This window comes from Phyllobates terribilis, unplaced genomic scaffold (assembly GCF_046119375.1).
Source record: "Phyllobates terribilis strain yellow unplaced genomic scaffold, ASM4611937v1 Scaffold_2__4_contigs__length_985480577, whole genome shotgun sequence".
Classification (NCBI taxonomy): Eukaryota; Metazoa; Chordata; class Amphibia; order Anura; family Dendrobatidae; genus Phyllobates; species Phyllobates terribilis.
In genome coordinates, this window is record NW_027362762.1 from 86069924 (window position 1) to 86087169 (window position 17246).

Here is a 17246-nt window from a genome sequence, read left to right on the forward strand (position 1 = left end):
ATGAGCTTCAAGAGGTAGTCACCGGAAATGGTTTTCACTTCACAGGTGTGCCCTGTCAGGTTTAATAAGGGGGATTTCTTGCCTTATAGATGGGGTTGGGACCATCAGTTGTGTTGTGCAGATGTCAGGTGGATACACAGCTGATAGTTCTACTGAATAGACTGTTAGAATATGTATTATGGCAAGAAAAAAGCAGCTAAGTAAAGAAAAACGAGTGGCCATCATTACTTTAAGAAATGAAGGTCAGTCAGTCCGAAAAATTGGGCAAACTTTGAAAGTGTCCCCAAGTGCAGTTGCAAAAACCATCAAGCGCTACAAAGAAACTGGCTCACATGAAGACCCCCCCAGGAAAGGAAGACCAAGAGTCACCTCTGCTTCTGAGGATAAGTTTATCCAAGTCACCAGCCTCAGAAATCGCAGGTTAACAGCAGCTCAGATTAGAGACCAGGTCAATTCCACAGAGTTCTAGCAGCAGACACATCTCTTCAACAACTGTTAAGAGGAGACTTTGTGCAGCAGGCCTTCATGGTAAAATAGCTGCTAGGAAACCACTGCTAAGGACAGGCAACAAGCAGAAGAGACTTGTTTGGGCTAAAGAACACAAGGAATGGACATTAGACCAGTGGAAATCTGTGCTTTGGTCTGATGGGTCAAAATTTGAGATCTTTGGTTCCAACCACCGTGTCTTTGTGCGACGCAGAAAAGGTGAACGGATGGACTCTACATGCCTGGTTCCCACCGTGAAGCATGGAGGAGGAGGTGTGATGGTGTGATGGTGTGGGGGTGCTTTGCTGGTGACACTGTTGGGGATTTATTCAAAATTGAAGGCATACTGAACCAGCATGGCTACCACAGCATCTTGCAGCAGCATGCTATTCCATCCGGTTTGCGTTTAGTTGGACCCTCATTTATTTTTCAACAGGACAATGACCCCAAACCCACCTCCAGGCTGTGTAAGGGCTATTTGACCAAGAAGGAGAGTGATGGGGTGCTACGCCAGATGACCTGGCCTCCACAGTCACCAGACCTGAACCCAATCGAGATGGTTTGGGGTGAGCTGGACCGCAGAGTGAAGGCAAAAGGGCCAACAAGTGCTAAGCATCTCTGGGAACTCCTTCAAGATTGCTAGAAGACCATTTCCGGTGACTACCTCTTGAAGCTCATCAAGAGAATGCCAAGAGTGTGCAAAGCAGTCATCAAAGCAAAAGGTGGCTACTTTGAAGAACCTAGAATATAAGACATATTTTCAGTTGTTTCACACTTTTTTGTTAAGTATATAATTCCACATGTGTTAATTCATAGTTTTGATGCTTTCAGTGTGAATGTACAATTTTCAAAGTCATGAAAATACAGAAAAATCTTTAAATGAGAAGGTGTGTCCAAACTTTTGGTCTGTACTGTATGCATTTATCTTAAAAAGCATAGACGGGGTCAGATCCGGCTTTACAGCCTTGGAAGACAAGATGACAGCAAGCAGAGAATTTGTAAGTGGTAAGGAAATGTGGAGGGAAAAAAAAATTCAATTTTCTTTAAATCCGATCTCGGCAGCGGCAATGCAATGTGTTACGGAGCAACGGAGCGGCAAAAATGCAACCATGACCCCAGGGAGGGCAGATATTACACGCAGGAGCCGGAATGGCCACCTGTCAGGATCAGTGACTGCAGAGAATGTACTGCTCACACACACGGGGTGCGGCTGCAGACCTACACCCACCGTGACAGGAGCAACGACACGTGGCCTCGGGAAATAACGCCAGGCACAACAGCCTCTCCGAAATCTGAGACCTGCTGGATTTGAATCCAAAATTGCCCATTCAGAAGGATAGGTCCATGAAAAGAAAGACTGCAGACAGAGGACGGCCAGGTTTTGGTTTTCGCAGACTAATCTTAGAAGAAGCTGTAGAAACCTCCTTGGGTTTTTTCTTTTTTTTCATATGAGAAAAACAGATGAGCACACGGAAATCGGACCCTGCGCACTGATGACAAAAACTGAAGTGTAAATTCAATCTTAGTGCAAAGCTTCGGCTGATGGATGGAGGTCCTGACATGGAGACCACCTTATGGTCGGCCTTTAGAAAAAAAAAAAAACTTTAGGACACTGAAGAGGACCCCTTGAAAGGGTGTAGGTTTATTTTGCTGCATTTTAGAGCAGAAACTCTCCAGTTGAAACTTGTGGCTTTTGGAGAGCTTTTGCTCCTTAAACTCAGCAAAAAATACTCAATGTGAAAGCACCATAACTGATCCAGCATAGAACGAGCATCTCCTGATCTGGAGAACCAGCACGTCCATAGACAGGTTCAAGACAATTCCGATTCTCCCGGCAGCGACTGCTGATTGTGGAAGATCCAACAGCGGTACAACTATCATGGACACCACCTTACTGAAGTAGGGAGACATCGGGCACTGGTGGACATCCTATACACTCGCCCAGGGTCAGACAGCAGATTTTAGGTTAGGCTCTTCCAGGAGTCACTTTGTTAGCGGTCAACCAGACTTTCCATAGACATCAATAGAATAAAACATTTCTCGATGTGTTGCCTGCTTAGGTAACGGCCAATACAGACAAGTCAGGTGGCCACGTTCCAACATTCGCATAAACATCTGCAACCGCGGTTCTCCTAGCCGAAACGCTCTACATGGAATGAAGACTTGGAGTCAATCCTCTGCAGACAGAAAAGCTTTGCTACAAGATTTGGGAGGCGTCTGTGGAAATTTTGATTTATTCATCCAGAAAAGCATTGGTGAGGCCAGACCCTGATGTTGGGGAGAGGCCGAGCATCACAATTTCCTTTCCAATTCATCCCAAAGGTGTTGCATGGGGTTGAGGTCCAGGCTCTGTCATGTTCTTCTCATTTCTAGCTGTACTTTTATGGACCTTGTGCACTGAGTCAGTGTTTGTGCTGATGCTAATACCAGAGGAGGTCCGGACTCTGCAGTTATGGAGTCAGCAGAGCGTTTGTGACTTTTCCGCCCTCTGCTCCTCAGTACTCGGGCTCCCCGCTCTTTAACGTTATGGGGTCTCCACTGGGGGACGATTTAGTAGGGACCGGATGTTACAGCCACATAATGGGGCCCTAGGACTGGTTCCAGATTTGACCACATCTCCTGTGGTCCTACGACACCAAACCTCAGCCCCTATAAGACAACATGTAGCTCTCAGTCCGGATCAGCAGAACCGCACCAGGTCCAGGTGAGGCAGCTGTAAACTAAATGTAAAAATGTGGACACCTTGAATCACATAAAGTAGGTAAGAGGTGCTGCAAGAAAATAAACCTCCTCCACGTGATGTCTCAGTGGACGCCGGGTCATTCTGTGCCAGGACATTATTATATCAGATGCACACACCTGAGTAACCCATTAATTGCCTCCATTATTGCAGTTGCCACAAGATGCATACAGATCCTAGGTGCGGATGTATATAATTATATACCGCATGTCACAACGCAGCGGATTAACTCCCTCGATGTCTAATTTTAGAAGTGGGTGAGAAATGGATAAATGATTCTACCCACTGGTTATGTGGGTACTAATTATACAAGATAACATACCACATCCGATCCTATAACCACAGAGCAAAACCAAGAACAAGACTCTGGAATCCAGGAAAAGTTTGGTAACTTTCTATTACGTGTTTTACTTCTCCACTATTTAAAGTTCTCTGTTTGCTGTCAATGAACAGAAACCGTCCTCATTACTCCTAGAAGCAGAAACGCCTTGTAGACCTACTGCTTCTCCCAGCTGTCTGTTTCCTATAATTGCATGCAGTCTGGACAATCCTCTGTGAGATAAACCCACCGTCTCGCTCCTGTCTGGTGGCTTTCACGTATAAGTGCACGAAAATTTGGTCTTGCAGAAATCGTAGCGACTGACAGCAATGGCGGGTGGCCCCTCTTGCATGGTAGCATCACATACAGGGGAACAGGACGGAACAGGCTGAGTGATGGGGGTACTACTGATGGGGCTCCCACCAATCAGAACCTTCCAAGGTTGTATCTTTCAGTGTAGGGAATATCCCCTTAAAGGGGTTGTCCACTACTATTAATAATTGGTCACTCTATTTTTATGATGAATAGAAGTTTCTTTGTCAATACCTTGCGTTGCAGTTACTGCCTGTCAGTGGCGCTATCACTGCCCGCTCACAGGCATCACATGACCCCCGGTTGCAGCCGGCTCTGACATCCGCTGATGTCACGTCATGTTCCGGATGCAGCCGGAGTTTCTCGTCTGCGTTCCACGGTGGATGCTGGGCGGGGTTACCCCCCGCATCACACCCGGCATCCACCGCGGGGACCGCATCACTGATGTCACGCCTCACTTGACGTGACGTGACGTGACATCAGCGGGGGGACACGTGATGCCTGTGAGCGGCGCTAAGAGCAACGCAAGGTATTTACAAAGATACTTCTTTTCAACATAAATATAGACCCATTATTAATAGTAGTGGACAACCCCTTTAAACGGATATTCCCTACACTGAATGATACAACCTTGGAAGGTGCTGATTGGTGGGAGCCCCATCAGTCGCACCCCCATCACTCAGCCTGTTCCGTCCTGTGGATCGGGGATAATGTGCAGTGTTGGGAATTTCGCTGATTACTGGGGGGCTCCTATGGACCCATCACCAATCAGCAACTTATCATCTAACTTGCAAGGTTAAGCCCACATTAGATAAGGGTCGGGTTGAGCCCCCCAATCCCGGCAGGAACAGGTGACAAATCAAATGTGTATGGAGGCCTCCCGACTGTGCCCCGACCAATTATGTCACAACCAATCAATCCTTTTGTAAGGCAGGGGAGGGGGGAGAGCCAAGGAGAGAGCCAAGGCGGGGGAGGGCCCCGAGAGAGCCAAGGCGGGGGAGGGGGGGGGGGGAGCCCAAGAGAGCCAAGGAGAGAGCCAAGGCGGGGGAGGGCCCCGAGAGAGCCAAGGCGGGGGAGGGGGGGGGGGAGCCCAAGAGAGCCAAGGAGAGAGCAAAGGCGGGGGAGGCCCCCCGAGAGAGCAAAGGCGGGGGAGGCCCCCCGAGAGAGCAAAGGCGGGGGAGGCCCCCCGAGAGAGCAAAGGCGGGGGAGGCCCCCCGAGAGAGCAAAGGCGGGGGAGGCCCCCCGAGAGAGCCAAGGCGGCGGAGGCCCCCGAGAGAGCCAAGGCGGGGGAGGGCCCGAGAGAGCCAAGGCGGGGGGGGGAAGGGGGGGCCAAGAGAGCCAAGAGGTGGAGCCCGAGAGAGCCAAGGCGGGGGGGGGGGGGAGCCCCCGAGGGAGCCAAGGGGGGAGGGACGGGAGATTGAGGGAGCAATGGCAGAGCCCAAGGGAACCAAGCAGAAGGGGGGGGGGGATGCAGATTATGGTAGGTGTTGCAGTCTGCTCTCTATAAGAAATCGGTGGGAGATGGACATAGCCTATCAGGGGGCTACTCCCTGGGGCTTCTCGTGTGACCCTGTACTCAAATCACATTGGAGTAGCCACCAAGACTTTAAGTGAAGACCCCCCAAGACAAATTGTGTGCACCCACATATCACAGATTGGGAACAGTAGAGGACAGAATATTACATTATAAGTTTCTCTGGTTATCACTTATACTCCGGATAGGTGAGAGCTGATGGCTGTGTGGGGTCAGACTCCTGGATCCGCACTGATCAGCAGTGCCAAGCTCGGGGGCTGCAGAGCGCTGCTCTCAGCTTTCTCCAGAAGCCTCAGAATGATTGTAGCAGCGGTCGGCCTCAGATTTGCAACCTTGTCTTGTAAAAGGGATAAAAGATAGATCTGGGTCTCAGCGATCACACATCACTTGTCCTGCGCACAGGCGATCACTTGTTTTCACTGGACAACGTCATTAATGTGTAACATCATCTATGGAGACTGTGAGGTAAACAGAAATCCACATTTCAGGCTGCTGGCCTGTATTTTCCCTCATGCTTTTCACTGCAGCTTTGCTTGCTCGGACTTTCTGCAGTCAGCTGATTTATGAACAGTGTGAAACTAAACTAGAAGAATCTAAGCTACTGCTGAGAACATGGCTTCTCCGCCTACAATAAGTGATTATGGAAATCTGACTAATCCGGCAGCAGAGGACGGTGACTGCAGCCTCCATGTACAGCCCTGCGGAATATCACACGGGCTGGAGCTGTGCTGCCTGAGTGACAACCATGGCCTGTTATATGCAGTTGTCAGGACAGGGTAGCTGTAGGAATCAGGAAGGTAAAATACAGCGAGGACAGCCGGCAGCAGTCACTGCAGGGATGGGGCAGACAACGCAGCGCAACCACAGAGCTCAGGAGCTAGAGGGCAAGAAGATTGTTTCACTAGTCTGAAGAGAAGCCCCACTAGCCCTCCCCAGTGCCCTGAGCACCGTGACCTCAGAGAAGGGCTTATACCGCAGTATCCCTACATATCACAGGAACAAAACACCAGAGCATCAGAGCAGTGTACAGGGGCAATTCCATAAAGTACAAGAAGAGCGCCACCCAAGAGCGCCAGCAGCCTCAGCGCCACCCAGCAAGAGAGCCACCCAAGAGCGCCAGCAGCCTCAGCGCCACCCAGCAAGAGAGCCACCCAAGAGCGCCAGCAGCCTCAGCGCCACCCAGCAAGAGAGCCACCCAAGAGCGCCAGCAGCCTCAGCGCCACCCAGCAAGAGAGCCACCCAAGAGCGGCAGCCGCCTCAGCGCCACCCAGCAAGAGAGCCACCCAAGAGCGCCAGCAGCCTCAGCGCCACCCAGCAAGAGAGCCATCCGAGCGCCAGCCGCCTCAGCGCCATCCAACAAGAGTGCCAGCCGCCTCAACACTGTACAAGACTCTGTGATTGTATAACACTCACTGTCACTATACAAACACCCATTGCTGTATAATATCCATTGTAAAAAAAAATCCAGTCTGTATTTTATCACCGCACCGCACCCCCATGTCCCCGTGTACCCCCGTCACCGCACCCCCATGTCCCCGTGTACCCCCATGTCCCCGTGTATCCCCGTCACCGCACAGCACCCCCATGTCCCCGTGTACCCCCGTCACCGCACAGCACCGCCATGTCACTGTGTATCCCCGTCACCGCACAGCACCCCCATGTCACTGTGTATCCCCGTCACCGCACAGCACCCCCCATGTCACTGTGTATCCCAGTCACCGCACAGCACCCCCCATGTCACTGTGTATCCCAGTCACCGCACAGCACCCCCCATGTCACTGTATCCCCGTCACCGCACAGCACCCCCCATGTCACTGTGTATCCCCGTCACCGCACAGCACCCCCCATGTCACTGTGTATCCCCGTCACCGCACAGCACCCCCATGTCACTGTGTATCCCCGTCACCGCACAGCACCCCCATGTCACTGTGTATCCCCGTCACCGCACAGCACCCCCATGTCACTGTATCCCAGTCACCGCACAGCACCCCCATGTCACTGTATCCCCGTCACCGCACAGCACCCCCATGTCACTGAGTATCCCCGTCACTGTGTACCCCCGTCACCGCACAGCACCCCCATGTCACTGTGTATCCCCGTCACCGCACAGCACCCCCATGTCACTGTATCCCCGTCACCATACAGCACCCCCATGTCACTGTGTATCCCCGTCACCGCACAGCACCCCCATGTCACTGTATCCCAGTCACCGCACAGCACCCCCATGTCACTGAGTATCCCCGTCACTGTGTACTCCCGTCACCGCACAGCACCCCCATGTCACTGTGTATCCCCGTCACCGCACAGCACCCCCATTTCACTGTATCCCCGTCACCGCACAGCACCCCCATGTCACTGTGTATCCCTGTCACCGCACAGCACCCCCATGTCACTGTATCCCCGTCACCGCACAGCACCCCCATGTCACTGTATCCCCGTCACCGCACAGCACCCCCCATGTCACTGTGTATCCCCGTCACCGCACAGCACCCCCCATGTCACTGTGTATCCCCGTCACTGTGTACCCCGTCACCGCACAGCACCCCGATGTCACTGTATCCCCGTCACCGCACAGCACCCCCATGTCACTGTATCCCCATCACCGCACCCCCATGTCACTGTGTATCCCCGTCACCGCACCCCCATGTCACTGTATCCCCATCACAGCACCCCCATGTCACTGTATCCCCATCACAGCACCCCCATGTCACTGTGTATCCCCGTCACCGCACAGCACCCCCATGTCACTGTGTATCCCAGTCACCGCACAGCACCCCCATGTCACTGTGTATCCCCGTCACCGCACAGCACCCCCATGTCACTGTGTATCCCCGTCACCGCACAGCACCCCCATGTCACTGTGTATCCCAGTCACCGCACAGCACCCCCATGTCACTGTGTATCCCCGTCACTGTGTACCCCTCAGTAGTACACTGTCACAGTCCTCCTCAGCAGTGCCCATGCTGCCTCCATACACAGTGGCCCGGGCACACAATGCCGGTACTCGCAGTGCCCCCGGTGTCCGGCAGGGGGCGCGGCCCCCACCTGTCTTTGTGTCTGGCTCTGCCGGCGGCGGCAGCACTCACCCATGGTGATCTCCTGGGCGAAGGCCAGCGAGATGAGCAGCAGCGGCAGCCCCACCGCGATACACGCCACGATCTTGTCCGCCGCCAGCTCCAGCCGCAGCCCCTTGTACTTGGACTCGGGCGCATCCTTCAGTAGAAAGTCCGAGAACACGTACTCAGTGGCGATGTGAGCGATGGCCATGTCTGCGGGCGGCCAGGAGGGAGGGCGCCGGGTCACCTGCACACAAGCTCACCCGGACACAATCACACCCGGCTCACCCGCACAGTGACAACACCGTGCCCTCGTGTGGGGCGGAGCATGCGGGGGCGGGGCGAGGGCGGCACCTCAGGGGGCGGGGCCTGCGGCTGTGCTCTCCAAGTGACTCACCGCTGCTGTCACACAAGTCTCTGCTGTCTTAAAGGGGCTTTCCTCAGCTGTGTCCTCAGCACGTCCAGCACCGCACAGCCATGCCCCTGCCCTGTCTGCAGCCTGGGTCACCCCTGCATCTCCTCCTTTATCCACGTCTGAACTTTTAGTCTTAGCTCCAGTTTTTACCAGTTGGATCTTCCCAATCACTGGCTTTTGGAGCAGAATTTATGTCTACAGGACTAAAGCTTTATTTTCCACCAAATTCCCTGCTTGTATACATTGGCTGCAGCCAATCGCTGACATCCGCGGTATCAGCCCATTGATTGGTTGCAGATGAATGAAAAAACTCTAAAAATTCCCAGTTTAACCCCTTGGGGCCCCCTGCCGTACATATATGTCGTGCTCAGGGTCAATCTCTGGTGGTGGCATTTAAATAGCACAATGGGCGACCACTGAGTCCAGTGGGAGGTCCTATTCGTGAGTATAGTGGGTGGTCCTACTCATATGAGTCCAGTGGGTGGTCCTACTCATATAAGTGACGCGCCCCCTGGGCCGTGGGGTACCCGGAGCCAGGCCGGTAGATGCTGGGGGTTGTAGTCACAGTGGCGGTGACCCGGTCCGTGACCCAGGGCGGTCAATCCAAGGGGTTATTTGTATATATGGGTTTTTATAATGTCCGACTACGCCACCTGTGGAGTGCGGCTAAAGGGGGCCGCCGCTGCGGAACAGTCCTCTGAAGCTGGTGGTATTGCAGCAGGGGTATTATTACTCCCCACAGGAAGAGTGTAGCTTCAGGGCAGTGTGGGTGGATGATGGTGGTTGTAGTGCAGGAGTCAGTAATGAACACAGAGTCCGTGTGATGCTGTCCCAAGATCTTTACTCACAGTTGTTGCAGTCCAGATTACAGGTACCAGAGCAATCTCCCCCGTCGTGCTGTGCGTACTCAGTGAGGGGCTCAGTCCACCCCCAGATAGCTCCGGAGTACTTAGCAGGACCCCCTTCTGTGTGTCCTCTCTCTGGCCTTCTCCCTGCACCTCACACCCAGTGACACTTCTATCCGGTACCCTGGGGCCTTGGCGGGCGACGTGTGTTCCGTCCCCTGGGTCCTATGTGGCTACCTTCTTAGTGAGACTGGTGTGGACTTTGGCCTGCAGTACATGAAATGCTGCAGCCTCCGGTTTCTAGTTGAGCCTTGCTGTTTCTCCGCTAGTTGAGGGATGGGTTCCCCTTATCTGGCCTGACCCCTCTACCTCCTGGTAGCAGCGGGAGTACTGGTGGCCTTCTGCACGGCCCCGTACCCCTAGGGTCCCTTCGGTTCCTGGAGCCTTCCTGCTCCCACTCCTCTCTTCTCTCCTTCAGTCCTTGGCCTCCCAGGCTAGGTGTCACGCTGTCTCTGTATACTGGAGGTAGGGGGCCTAAGCTGACCCTAAGCTGGGGCCCTGACTAATCCCTCAACCTGGAGGTACTGTTAAAGGTACAGAGGTCCAGGCCGCCAGCGTAACCCCTACCTCCTGAGGATCCCTGCACCTAAGTAATCTAGTCCTGAGAAGGACCCCGATCACAACAAAAGAGGACAAGTAATAATATGCCCACACACAGTACTTAGACGAACAAGACAGTACAAGGGAAAAACCAAAACCACCTTGCATACAAAAACTACACAACTACAACAGAGGGAACACCAACGGGAAAGGAGATAAATGATAAAGCGAGGAAGGGAAAAACCACTCCAAATACCACGATCCGCTCTGTAAGTCTGTATGAAATGCTTTCACCGACACTTCCCAAACAGACCAGCAGGCATTTGAAGGAGACTCACTACAGCAGCATTGATTGCAGCTGGGCGAGGCTGGACCTCGTCTAGCACAGAGAGAGAGAGAATTAACTCCCTCACTGCCGAAAACACAAAGCACCAAAAAGTCAGCTGCGAGAAGTCAGGCTGTGTAATCGTGACGATCTTCGTGGCGACACACCCGTGACAGTACCCCCCCTTCTACGAGGGGCCTCCGGACCCTCAGGGCCAGGTTTATCCGGGTGAGTCGTGTGGAAGGCCCGAACTAATCGGTCTGCGTTAATATCCGACGCAGGAACCCACATCCTCTCCTCAGGACCATACCCTTTCCAATGAACCAGGTACTGAAGGGACCGGCGATTAAAACGTGAATCGATGACCCTTGATACCTGGAACTCCAAGTTACCATTGACCACCACTGGAGGGGGAGGTAAAGGTGACGGTACCACCGGCGCCACATACCTCTTAAGCAACGATCTGTGGAACACGTTGTGAATTTTAAACGTAGGGGGGAGGTCAAGACGGAATGCCACCGGATTAATAATAGAACTGATTCTGTACGGCCCGATGAACCTGGGACCCAGTTTCCAGGAGGGAACCTTAAGTTTAATATTCCTGGTAGACAACCATACCCGATCGTTCACACTTAGGTCCGGACCAGACACTCTCCTCCTATCAGCCATACGTTTGTATCGGTTCCCCATAGTATTCAGATTCTTCAGCACCCCTCTCCATACTGAAGCGAGTGATGAGGAAAATCGTTCCTCCTCAGGAACCCCCGAAGAGCCCCCCCTACTGAAAGTACAAAACTGGGGGTGAAAACCATATGCCCCAAAAAACGGGGACTTACCAATGGACTCGCTCCGCCTATTATTAAGAGCAAACTCTGCCAGAGGTAAGAAAGAAGCCCAGTCCTCCTGGTTCTCTGACACAAAACACCGGAGATATGTCTCCAAGCTCTGGTTCATACGTTCCGTCTGACCATTGGTCTGAGGGTGAAAAGCCGATGAGAATGACAAATGCATCCCCCGCCGTGCACAAAACGCCTTCCAGAACTTGGACACAAACTGAGACCCCCGATCAGACACCACATCGGAGGGTACCCCGTGAAGCCTCACAATCTCCCCAATGAACACCTGCGCAAGAGTTTTAGCATTAGGGAGAGCCGGAAGAGCGATAAAATGTGCCATCTTGCTGAACCTGTCCACTACAACGAGTATGACCGTTTTACCCGAAGACGGAGGGAGGTCCGTAATAAAGTCCATAGACAGATGAGTCCAAGGACGCTCCGGGATCTTCAAAGGTAAGAGGGCCCCAGACGGACGGGTATGTGAGGTCTTAGAGCGCGCACAAACCCCACAGGACGCGACAAAAGTTACCACCTCCTTATGTAAGTTAGGCCACCAAAACCGACGTGAGAGGAGATCCACAGTTGCTTTACTCCCCGGGTGTCCTGCCAAAACTGAGTTATGGTGTGCCTCGATCACCTTTTGTCGCAACTGATCTGGAACAAACAGTCTCCCCGGAGGTCCAACAGGGGCGTCCCCCTGAGCCTCCAATACCTCCTCCTCCAGCTCAGAGCATACTGCCGAAACCACCACCCCCTCCTGAAGGATAGGAATCGGGTCGTCCGTATTCCCGGCCCCAGGGAAACTGCGAGATAAGGCATCCGCCTTTACATTTTTTGACCCAGGACGATATGTAACGACAAAATTAAACCTGGTAAAAAACAATGACCACCTAGCTTGTCTGGGATTCAGACGTTTCGCGGACTCCAGATATAGCAGGTTCTTGTGATCGGTGATGACGGTGACCGGATGGACTGCCCCCTCCAAAAAATGGCGCCACTCCTCAAAAGCTAACTTAATGGCCAAGAGTTCCCTATTGCCGACATCGTAATTCCTCTCAGCGGACGACAATTTTTTAGAGAAAAAGGCGCACGGATGCCACTTACCAGGGGACGAACCTTGTGACAATACTGCTCCCACCCCTACCTCAGAAGCGTCCACCTCTACAATGAACGGCTGTGACGCATCAGGTTGAATGAGTATGGGTGCCGAGGCAAAACATTTTTTCAAGCAGGAGAATGCTTGACAAGCCTTGTCAGACCACCTAGAAAAATCAGTCCCCTTTTTAGTCATGTCTGTGAGAGGCTTAACCATGGACGAGAAATTACGAATGAACTTCCGGTAATAATTAGCAAACCCCAGGAAACGTTGTAGTGCCTTAAGATTCTCTGGCCGATCCCACTCAAGAACTGCCCGCACTTTCCCAGGGTCCATACGAAAACCGGACGCTGAAACCAGGAAGCCTAAAAACTGGAGTTCCTGTACGGCGAACACACACTTTTCCCATTTGGCATACAGTTTATTATCCCGCAAGATCTGTAACACCTGCCTAACGTGCTCCTGATGAGACACCAGATCCGGCGAGTAAATTAAGATATCATCCAGATATATGACAACAAACTGTCCCACCAGGCGGCGAAAAATGTCATTAACAAAGTGTTGGAACACCGCCGGGGCATTAGTCAGACCGAATGGCATGACAAGGTTCTCATAATGCCCCTCCGGAGTGTTAAACGCCGTCTTCCACTCATCCCCCTCCTTCATCCTAATCAGATTGTACGCCCCACTGAGATCCAACTTAGAGAACCATTTGGCGCCCACGATCTGATTAAAGAGATCGGGAATAAGTGGGAGTGGATACGGATCTCGGACCGTAATCCGATTAAGTTCACGGAAATCCAGGCAAGGGCGTAGGCCTCCATCTTTCTTCTTAACAAAGAAGAACCCCGCAGCCACCGGTGAAGATGAAGGTCTAATATGCCCCTTAGCCAGACTTTCTGAAATATAATCCTTCATGGCCTGCCTCTCAGGACCAGAAAGGTTATACAACCTAGCTTTAGGTAACTTGGCCTCAGGGAGCAGTTTTACAGAACAGTCATACTCGCGATGAGGAGGTAGTTCCTGACACCCTTTCTCCGAGAATACATCCTCAAAGTCCGCCAGAAATGGAGGTAAGACCCAAGGAGTAACCGCACCGATGACCGTGTTCATGCAGTTTTTATTACAGAATTTACTCCATTGGCTTATCTCTCTGGTTTGCCAATTAATAACCGGGTTATGCTTAGTTAACCAAGGAAGGCCCAACACTATAGGAGTGGGAAGACCCTCCAACACGTAGCAAGACAACAGTTCTTTATGTATCGCCCCCACTTGAAGTTTTACGTCATGCACAGCTTGCAAAAAACTTCCCTGACCGAGAGGCCTGGCATCGATCGAGAATATGGGGATGGGTTTAGCCAACTCACTCAATCGCATACCTTGAACCCGGGCAAACCGAGCATCAACCAGATTAGCCCCGGCCCCACTATCCAGAAGAACAGATATCCTCTCAGTTCTCGTACCCACCACCACCTCCGCCGGTACGAGAAACTGAGACGAACCTAGGGACGAAATACCTACTCCCAGATTGCCGTCCACCACACAACCTGGGATCAACAGTTTTCCGACGACTCTTCACTCTGCAAGGGACGGGATGGACACCCCCCAATAAAATGTCCCTTTCTCCCGCAGAAGAAACACCTTCCTGTCTTATGGCACACCACCGGTCCCCTCCCCCGAAATGATGTCCCTCCTAATTGCATAGGCTCCTCTGGACTGACCAGGGGAACCACCATATGAGGGGACCTTGTAGGAGGTGGAGTCATCACAGGGGGTCGAGTTATCCCGCACCTCTCCCGAAGCCGTCTGTCAACGCGAATAGCCAGGGCCATAGCGGCTTCCAGTGACGCGGGAGAGTCATACTGTGCCAACACATCCTGTAATTTGTCGGATAAACCTTGACAAAACTGGCTCCTAAGAGCCGGGTCATTCCACTGGGTGTCCGTGGCCCACCTACGGAACTCCGAACAGAATTCCTCCGCCGGACGATCTCCCTGCTGGATCCTACGTAACTTAGACTCAGCAAGGGAGATCCGATCTGGGTCATCATATACGAGTCCCAGAGCAGCGAAAAACCTATCCACTGACTGGAGAGCCGGGGAGCCCGGGGGAAGAGAGAACGCCCAAGATTGTGGGTCCCCTTGTAGGAGCGAGATGACAATTCCCACCCTTTGTTCTTCACTCCCCGATGACCAAGGCCGCAGCCGAAAGTACAATTTGCATGCCTCCCGGAAAACAAAAAACTTGTCCCGCCCCCCAGTGAACCTGTCAGGGAGAGCTACTTTAGGTTCTGGTCCGGCTTGCTCCTGAGGATGCAAAACCTTGGACCTAACGTCCGCCAGCTCCATGGACAAACTCTGCAACTGCCGAGCTAGACCGGCTACTGGATCCATGGTAGCTGGAGAAAAACTAAGTGGGTCGATGAAAATGTCACGCTGTCTCTGTATACTGGAGGTAGGGGGCCTAAGCTGACCCTAAGCTGGGGCCCTGACTAATCCCTCAACCTGGAGGTACTGTTAAAGGTACAGAGGTCCAGGCCGCCAGCGTAACCCCTACCTCCTGAGGATCCCTGCACCTAAGTAATCTAGTCCTGAGAAGGACCCCGATCACAACAAAAGAGGACAAGTAATAATATGCCCACACACAGTACTTAGACGAACAAGACAGTACAAGGGAAAAACCAAAACCACCTTGCATACAAAAACTACACAACTACAACAGAGGGAACACCAACGGGAAAGGAGATAAATGATAAAGCGAGGAAGGGAAAAACCACTCCAAATACACTTATCTCAGAAACTCCAAATACCACGATCCGCTCTGTAAGTCTGTATGAAATGTTTTCACCGACACTTCCCAAACAGACCAGCAGGCATTTGAAGGAGACTCACTACAGCAGCATTGATTGCAGCTGGGCGAGGCTGGACCTCGTCTAGCACAGAGAGAGAGAGAATTAACTCCCTCACTGCCGAAAACACAAAGCACCAAAAAGTCAGCTGCGAGAAGTCAGGCTGTGTAATCGTGACGATCTTCGTGGCGACACACCCGTGACACTAGGCCCGCCTCCGGAGCAGAGCTCATGCAGAGCCTCTGCTCCTGTCACCTTCCTCTGACTCACTGAACTGTCTTTCTAAGATGGCTTCCTATTTATACTCTCCCTGTCATGTGCTCCCCTAAGCTGCTTTCTCCACCCACACCCACTACATAAGACCCTCCCGCCAGCTAGGGACCAGGGACTGTGCTCTCCCTTAGGAGCAATCTCGCCCTACCCCCACTGCGGGTATGTGTTGGATGCAGGTGGTTGGGTCCCGGGCAGTACTCCTTCCTTACCTGAGAGTGAGATACCACACCTCTGGGTGAGATGCAGTACCTCTGTAGCGACTGAACCCTCAGGGGCGCCACATAAGTCCAGAGGGTGGTATTATTTATATGCGTAGAGCCACCCACTGGACTCATATGAATAGGCCCGCCCACTTGACTCATACACATACAAACACCAGGGGTTTCAATGAATATAATACAAGCTATGCTGAATCTTTCCCGACAAATCTATATATCATCCTGCTCATCCTCTCCTTCTCTATACCGTGCTGTCCACAAATCGGACCCCCTGTACAATGTTTCAGTTCCCTTTAAGAAATGAAAAATGCTGTATTTTGAAAAAATAAAAATAAACTCCCTAAAAAAAAACACAGAATATTTGGTACCGCCACATCTGTAAAGAAGCAAAGCATGAAGGACGCCGTAAAAAATGATCAAAAAGCTGCATGTAGCCCAAAATTGGATCGATTAACCCTACAGCTTCTTTTGCTAAAAAAGATAATCCCTCATGCAGTCCAGTAAACAGAAAAATAAAAAAAAGTTCTGGCTCTTAGAAAATGATGACCAAAAGATCTAACATTTTCTTGTGCAAAAGTAGTAAAAAAAATAAACTATATAAATTGGGTATGATTGTAGTTATAGTGACCCCCTGAATAAGGGTGATTTGTGGATTAGAATGCAGGAGGAATGGCACAAAAAAAAGAAAAGAAAAGTTTTAAAAACTTTTTCATCTTTAAAATAGAACAAAAAGTTTTATGGATCCAAAAATGGTGTCAGTGAAAACGACATTTTGTCCCACAAAGAAACAAGCTCTGCCTGCGGAAAAATAAAAAAAAAAGTTATGGCAACAAAAAAAAAGAGATTGTCTTATAAAAGTGATTTTCTTTTGTGCAGAAGAAGTAAAAACAAAAAAGCTACTGTGTATGAATTTGGTATTGTCATAGTCAGATAACACGTCAACTATCCCGAATGACATGTAGAAATGCTTATTTTTGCTTTTTGCTGTTTTTTTTGTTCATTCCTCCTCCCAAAAATGAAAACTACAGCTTGTCCCCAAAAAAATTGCAAACTTAAAAAAACAAGCCCTCAACCAGTTATGCTGATAAAAAAAAAAAAGATTGATCCTGAAATGCAACAGTGAAAAAAAATGCTTTGTTCTAAGGGTTAAAAAATAGCAAAATTTGCATTTGTTTATTTTTTTATCTTTCTGGATAAATTACAATTTTCAGCATAAAAAATGGAAGAAAAAATAAAGTTTAGTGACAAATGCTGTATCTTTTATACAACGTCACACTTTTAGATTCCATAAAAGTGAAACTTTTAATAAGAAAATCAGCTATTTTAACAGCTCGATCAATGGA

At 51.1% G+C, this 17246-nt stretch overlaps 1 protein-coding gene across 1 annotated transcript in view; it reads right to left on the minus strand.

Annotated features, from left to right (window-relative positions):
* Positions 1-8806, minus strand: part of PANX1 (pannexin 1) — a 44081-nt gene extending 35275 nt beyond the window's left edge. The window contains exon 1 of the mRNA XM_073662180.1: positions 8478-8806. Within this exon, the coding sequence (XP_073518281.1) occupies positions 8478-8658 (181 nt within the window). The 5' untranslated portion in view covers positions 8659-8806. The remainder of the gene's footprint in view (positions 1-8477) is intronic.
* Between the last annotated feature and the right edge of the window lie 8440 nt (positions 8807-17246).